The sequence below is a fragment of the Lytechinus variegatus genome, chromosome 10 (assembly GCF_018143015.1).
Source record: "Lytechinus variegatus isolate NC3 chromosome 10, Lvar_3.0, whole genome shotgun sequence".
Taxonomy (NCBI): Eukaryota; Metazoa; Echinodermata; class Echinoidea; order Temnopleuroida; family Toxopneustidae; genus Lytechinus; species Lytechinus variegatus.
In genome coordinates, this window is record NC_054749.1 from 27,215,975 (window position 1) to 27,223,457 (window position 7,483).

The 7,483-nt window shown below is 34.1% G+C and overlaps 1 protein-coding gene across 1 annotated transcript; it reads left to right on the forward strand.

Annotated features, from left to right (window-relative positions):
* Positions 1-238: 238 nt before the first annotated feature.
* Positions 239-3,500, forward strand: LOC121423138. The gene is made up of 2 exons (XM_041618437.1): positions 239-848; positions 1,941-3,500. The coding sequence occupies exons 1-2, from the start codon at positions 311-313 to the stop codon at positions 1,979-1,981; spliced, it is 579 nt and encodes a 192-aa protein (XP_041474371.1). The 5' UTR covers positions 239-310; the 3' UTR covers positions 1,982-3,500.
* The last annotated feature ends 3,983 nt before the right edge of the window (positions 3,501-7,483 follow it).

Consider the following 7,483-nt stretch of genomic DNA (forward strand, 5'->3'; position numbering starts at 1 on the left):
GATTAATTATTCATGAACATGGAATATTGTTATCATATTAGAAGCTATATTATTAGTATGAGTTTGCCTTTAGATTATCTCTTGTTACTGTGCAAAAGGGATCCTTGTTTTTTTTTTCTTCTTCTTCTTCCTGAACGATGAACACGACAATTCCAACAAATTTAGTAGGCCTAATTAAATACCAGGTTCGTTTTATTTTCTACTATAATGTCATTATTACTGTTTCCCAACAGAACTTATGCATACTCTGATTCCAAAACGGATATCCTGCTGACAATTTGTGACAGAACCGATTCCGAATGTAACCACCATGGCAAATTACGAATCAGAAGGTACAAACCGAAGCTTCAAAGATCCCACACAAACAGACGACATATACCCTCCGCCCCCGGGATTCGATAGCCCTCCTAATAAACCTGAACGGTATCGGCCATATGGCGGGAACAACAATGGTGAGAGATCCGCCCAAAGACCTAACAATGACAATAACCGTATTGCCATGAACGATGAGTATAAGAGAAGAGCGAGCGTCACGAAAAGAATATGGAGTATCCTCAAGGGAACTTTCCTGTGCGCGTGTCCGTTGTTCATCATCGGCCTCGTCCTTGTAGTTCTCGGTGTAGTCGACGTACCAGCCGGCAATGACCTCATCAAACCAGGAGCACCCATACTCATCATCGCCATGGTCTTTCTCATCGTCACAATCATCCTCCTCGTCGTTTACAAGGTCAGGGGTATGAACGCGTACGACATCGGTCAGAACGGAATGACGGGAATTGCCAACAACGGTGTCAATGTTACAACGCAGAGATCATCGCATGAAGAAAATCGTCATGAAAGAAACGAAGGTAATATCTAAGAGGCTTGAAAAAAAAAGAGATTGTTCAACCATGGTTCAACCATGGTGACACAGTAGAAAAAGGGTTCCCATATCTACAATATGACCATTTCAGGTGTGCTGGTGTGTTTATTTGAAGGATTACCTGCTGTTAATGGATTGAATACACAAAATAGATTTACAATGCATGAAACATAATTTTAATGTGACCTAAAGTACATATAACCAAGTGACAATTTAAAAGTGACAGGAGTTAGACATAAATACAATGTAAAAGGACAACTTAATGGGGGGAAATTCATTATTAATAGGCATATGTACATTTATGCACCTATATCATGTTTAATGGTACTGTTAGCTGTATTCTGCATCCAAAAGGGAGCAGAGGTGAACCATTGGAGGAAGGTGCATAATGTGAAAAAATGATAATATATCCAATAGGTGCAAAGTAGCAACCTTTGGTTGGCAACAGGCATTCCACGTCACACAACAATAATATAAAGGTGCGTACACCAACACATAAACTTTCTGATAGAGACATGATTTTTCTTCCAAAGATAATCATTATAGAAGCCTTTAGAAAAGCATTATCATTTTCGATAATATGATGTATATTACATTATAGAAAGCGCAAACTTGTAATTACATATTTATTAAGATATTGTCCCGTCATGTCCATACTTTATCTGATACATGTATATATATATCCGACCTTCCTACGTTTCCTATAAACGACTTGAGATGTTTATAAAATGGTATTCAAGTTCAGTTTTGTCACCTTTCACCTACATGTATTACACTAATATTGTGTTGGGTAATCATGAGTATCATTGCTACCCCATAGCTCCCTTTTCTTTCCTCTCTTTTTCTCATTTATTCTCTCTCAATATGTGAGGATGGGAAATTTCAAAGATTAATGCGTTTGAATATCATATAGCATATACTTAATGTTAATTTATTAATGCAATAAATTGAGGTTAAAAAAAAAACATTGATGTATGAACGAATAGGCGTGAACATTATCCATTCCATATCTATACCCTTCCTTCTGTTCCATACCATCCTGGAACTGTAAAACATCCAATGTTTTATCACTTCACAGATTCAGAGGATCGAAAATACAACGAATCGAGAAGAATCTAACTTGTCAAGTGTCCACAAGACGTCATTGAAATGCCACAGGGACGAATACAATTAGGCCTACTTACAAGTTACATTGTTTATACATACGTCATTGATTTTAATGAACCGCCAAGGACCTAATTTAGCCGAGTTGTGCGGGAACTGTACTTTTGAATCTGAAAATAACGTGGGTGTGGTGAGGTTATGCGACACACAAAAACTGTTTCCAACGAATTGCGCTGTGTTCGACTCACTCATTGGCTGGTTCAACTGTGTCACGTGACACCGCGGACTCGTCGGATCCGTGCAATGAAACTGCCACGTGACTGTCGATATTTTACTTTCACAGAGCCGTGGCTTTGTTTGTTTTGCTTACATGTATATTGTGTAGATTTCACTGCTCAGTCTCATCGATGTTAATCATGTTATTTATTGTCATTGAAAGAGTATTAAAAAAACAGGACTCGAAAAAATATCACCAAACATGCCAAAGTTGGATACTTAAGACTGCTATCCCAGGAAGAAAAATATAACGAGAATTCGTGCAGACACTTTTCAAGATATCTCTGACTGGAAAATCATCATTTACTGAATCTCATGGGGATATATATATATATATATATATATATATATATACCACATGATGGTGTATGGCATGAAGTTCTGGTCACTTTTTATTTCACTTTTGAGTAGCCTTTCTGGACTTCATTTTTTATAACATATCCCAGGCACATTAAGTGGGAACCTTGTAGCTCAAAATCGATGTTAATTTATGCCTGACTGTCATGAATAATGAGATCGCTAAGATGTTGTAAATCTCAAATGGCAAGCAGTATGAAAAACCTTCCTATTGGAAACAAACTTAATCATTAAAAACAAATCATATTTATCTCCTGCGCATACATGCTCTCAGGGTAGTAAGTTACTATCTAACATAGATAACAATGAAATCAGAAAATAAAATAAAGTCTGAGTAACTTATTGAAAAGAAAATATTTATGTTTTCAGTTTTGATTTATGATATGTTATTTCTTTCATTGTATTTATGCTCTCTTATTCATTCACTTACCACGTTTATGTTCTATTATTTATTTTATCATGTTTATGTTCTTTTGTTTATGTATGGCACCGTTGTAAAGCAGCTTGAACGGACTACCCTGCACTGTTTTTGTCGATTGAGTCAAATAACACATAAATAAATAAAATTTTAGTAATTCCATGCTATGTAGCAATTTTCTATTACTGCATGTTCACATATTTTAGTCTAAAAAGTCAAGTTGTATTTAGAATAAGAGCAAATTGTATCTAAAGTAAGAGCAAAAGCGGTTATTGAATTGAACTGAAATGAATTTATTTCCGTTAGAAACAATTAACAATACATACTGAAACTTACAAATGAAAACGGGAGGAGGGTCCTAATCAGCAAAATTAATCATGGTGCTGAGTGTCAAGATGAACAGCATTTAAGTACTATTTTTCTTTCCTAAATACAGTTTCAACGCCAATTTTGATTACAAAAATATTAATAATGATAATAGCATTTATATATTTTTATTATCAAGAAAAATACGGAGATAAAGGATAAGGAAAGGAGAAAAGGAAGATAAATAGAGAGAAAAGGAGGAGAGGAAGACAAAGAAGTAGAAGAAGAAGAAGGAGGAGGAGGAGGAAGAGAAGAAGGAAGGATGAAGAGAAAAAGGAATGGGAAGAAGAGGGGGTAATAATAAGATGAAGAGAAGGAATAAGAAATGTTAAAGAGGAAAATCGGAGAGAAGAAGGGGAAGAATATGAAAAGAATAAAATGAAGAAACAAAAAGACTGAAAATAAACTAAAGCGAATCACTCGTAACTCCATTCAAGATACTGCAGTTCGTTTAATTTAAGTGATTTAATTTTTTTCTGAATGACATGCTCGCAACCGAAGGGCATTTGAAATCATAAAATCTGTTACTCTACTCAAAAAAATCAATTACGTTATAATTGGAACGTTACGTCAATTCAATCCATGAAAACATTTAGTATATTGCAGCCTCTTTGAAGCTTCGGTAAAGGGCGAATAGTGTGATTCATTCATACTGAACAAACATCTAACATTCCATTTTTTTAAACCAAATTTGCAATTTTTGATTTTTGTGGATAGATTGATGTTGTTTAATATTTAGCACCCTCTCTTAGCTATGTTTTTATCTTATTTTGGAAAGGGCGCTAATAAGCACTCTATTCTACAAATATAGGGATTGGATGTCATAAAGCTACAACAAAATAAATATATTAATGCAAAATTTTAAAAAGTTGAATAAAAAACAATAACTGTTAGGGTATACATGTGATTAGGAAATGCAGGGTGGGATACTGGATGCATGTGAAAATGATGGGGGGGGGGGGCTCAACTATTGTATTTGGCAAAGCGGTTTCGGAGGAATAGCAAACAGCTGATGTGTAACTCTTTAATTTACCTGTAGGCTGATATAAAGTTAATAGTTCGGTCAAATTCACATGGGGTTGTATACAAAAGGTAATTATTGGAAATAAATAGAATGAAAAGGAGGCCATTTAAGCTTCATAGGACAGGAGTACTAATTAATTCATGATTTCATATTCTAAAATGCATAAAGAAATCATGATTATGGTAAAGGAAGTGACGACGATGACGACAAAAAGATGAATGAGAATAAGGAAATGGAGAACCACGAATTAATTATTTTTTGAAAATTTTGTTCATATTTGGGGCATCAAAATATATTAGACAAATATCCAGCTCAGTGGAGTAATGAGTCAAACATTTTGAGGGGGCGAGATATAGCAAATTGGGTAAACTTTATTTATTACAAAAAATGCAATTTCGTGTTAGATCTTTGACATTATATTCTTAAAATGATATCACATTTCACACTTCTTTCTTTCGTTTTCTCTTGTAATTTTGCTTGGACGTTATCTTTATGTGTGTGTGGCAAGCCCCCACCCCCACCTGTGCGCCACTGTTCTGGGTGCATAACTTACAAATTTCTTTGATACGATGATTTTTCCCATAGATTTTAGCATATGATGAAAATTCTACAAATCGAAGGATATTTATGCGCTACATAATTATGGTTAAAGTTCATTCTCATTTGTCCTCATCCAGAATTACCCTAATTCTAAATATTAGTATTTCTCAACTACCGAATACCTGATTTATCTCATTTCCTCTTCGAAGGACAACACATCCGGATTTTTTTTTAGAAGCGATTCTGCCGTTAGATTCTTTGTTGTTTTGCACATGTGAAGCAACTAGTATTGTCAAATTAACTATTTTTACATTCATTGCCCAAATATTTCATTCATATATTCACTTCAATACGCTCTCTTTATCAAAGTAAATTCAAGATACAATAATAAGGAGACCTATATAATAAAAGAATTCATGAACAACCGCACCCAAACTCCTTGATTCTAACTTACGTCAATGAAGTATGCTTGAGAAGTTGATCAATTAGATCCGTTGTGCGCATGCAGGGGCGGATATCTCTGCCAAAAGGTAAAGGGGACAAGGGGCTGTATAATTTGACAAGCAAAAAAAAGAAGGTTATCATCTCAAAAGTAGGGTCATCTCGTCCTAAATACATGTTTTATTTCGATTTTGAATGCTGTATTTATTTGATATTGTGTCCCCCCTACTAATTTGAGTAGGGGGGATACGTCCCACCTGTCCCCTGGGATTTCCGCCCATGGTTGTGCGTGCAAAGGCAAGAATGATCCCTTTCTCATTTTCTCTTTCTTTGACAGAAATAAATTTTTGTTTTTTTATATAAACATTTAATTGGTTTTTCATGATCAGGATGTAATCTTGTCTTGTTGTGTTTTGGTCCATATTATTTATAAGAAATATTCTCGATAAGAGGATTCACTCAACAAGTTCTGACTGTTTTTTAGCAGACTCCCCCATATTCCAAACCTGTTTAAATGATAATGTTTAAATGATACTATTGTAAATTTTCTGTATGTTTTATGTTTTTTTTATATCAAGATGCATTATATTGTAATCATTGGAAATGGCAATGAATCTAAATGATATGAAATGAAATAAAGATTGTGCAGAGGTCTACCAATCGATTATTAAACTATTCTTTTTGTATGTCATTAACCTTTTTCGTCCAGCTTTGCAGCGGAAGGTGATGGTGTATGTGTGTGGGGGGGGGAGGTTAAGAGAGAAGGGGGGTAATTATGGTTTCCCGCAGAAAGGAATTACATACTGAGGAAATAATAATGGCTATCATTAAATTCTTCAGAATGATAAAAAATCACATACTCCACCATGTTCTATCACATAATAATTCAACTTGTCAATTAATGAAATTAAATCAATTTGAAAAATCTCATCTGATTTAATATGATTGAAGAATGTTGTGCACTATTTCGCATTATTGATGTTATGTACATCAATTAACGATCAATTGCGATAACACTTTGTTTCGATTAAAGTACTCTTCGAAAATCAATAAATAGAAAGGGGAAAAAAGAGATTGATAAAATGTAAATTGTAAAAAAAGAAACAAAGCCCAAAATTCTAACGATTAAAGTAATAATGAGAGCAACAACAATAAATTATAAAATAGCAATGATATTGCCTCACATGCTGTTATTATTTTCACCATTATTTTTATTAGTATTATTATCATCATAATTATATTATCATTATTATTATCATCATCATCATTGCCAATATCAATAATATTATTTCTGTTAATACTATCAATATAATCAACATTACTTTTAGTATAATTTATCTGATCTTGAAGAATGAGAATAGAAGAAGAAGAAGAATAAGAAGAAAATGAAAATGAAGACAAAAATAAAGAAGAAATAGGAATAGAAGTTGGAGATGACGAAGGAGAGTAAGTAGAATGAGAAGAATAAAAAGGGAGACAAAGGATGGGAGACAAAGGACGGAAAAGAAGGAGACAGAGCAAGAAAACATGTGGAGACAGAGGATGGAAAAATATGGAGACAAAGGAAGGAAAATAAGTAGACAGAGGATGAAAAAATAGGAGACAGAGGAAGGTTTAATAAGTAGCCAGAGGATGAAAGAAATAGAAAACAGATGACAAAAGTATAAGGAGACAAATGGAAGAAAAATAAGGAGACAGGGGAATAAAAAAATAAGGAGACAGAGAAAGGAAAAATAAGGAGACAGAGGAAGAAAAAATAAGGAGACAGAGGAAGAAAAATAAAGAGACTGAGGGAGAAAAAAATATGGAGACAAAGGAAGAAAGGAAAAGGGGAAGAGAAGGAGAAGAAAAAGGAAGTAAGAGTTGAAGACGAAACAGAAGCACATTAAATGAAGCATGGTAAAGCTAAAAATACCTGTACTCTCTCTCTCTAAACAACAAAAGAACCAATCTCATTATAAATACAAGTCGAGATCATATCGTTACCATAGCAACTACAATTGTGAGGGATTTTCCCGTCAGGCGTGTATCTGGAGCCTCGCTGTTCTAGCTTCTCTCCTAGCATATATAAAGGAAGAAATATATTTATACTCTT

Excerpts from the sequence above, each read along its gene's own strand:
- LOC121423138 (XM_041618437.1), top strand. The coding sequence starts at position 311 with ATGGCAAATTACGAATCAGAAGGTACAAACCGAAGCTTCAAAGATCCC. Across the intron at positions 849-1,940 it reads TCGTCATGAAAGAAACGAAG|ATTCAGAGGATCGAAAATAC; the intron begins GTAATATCTAAG and ends ATCACTTCACAG.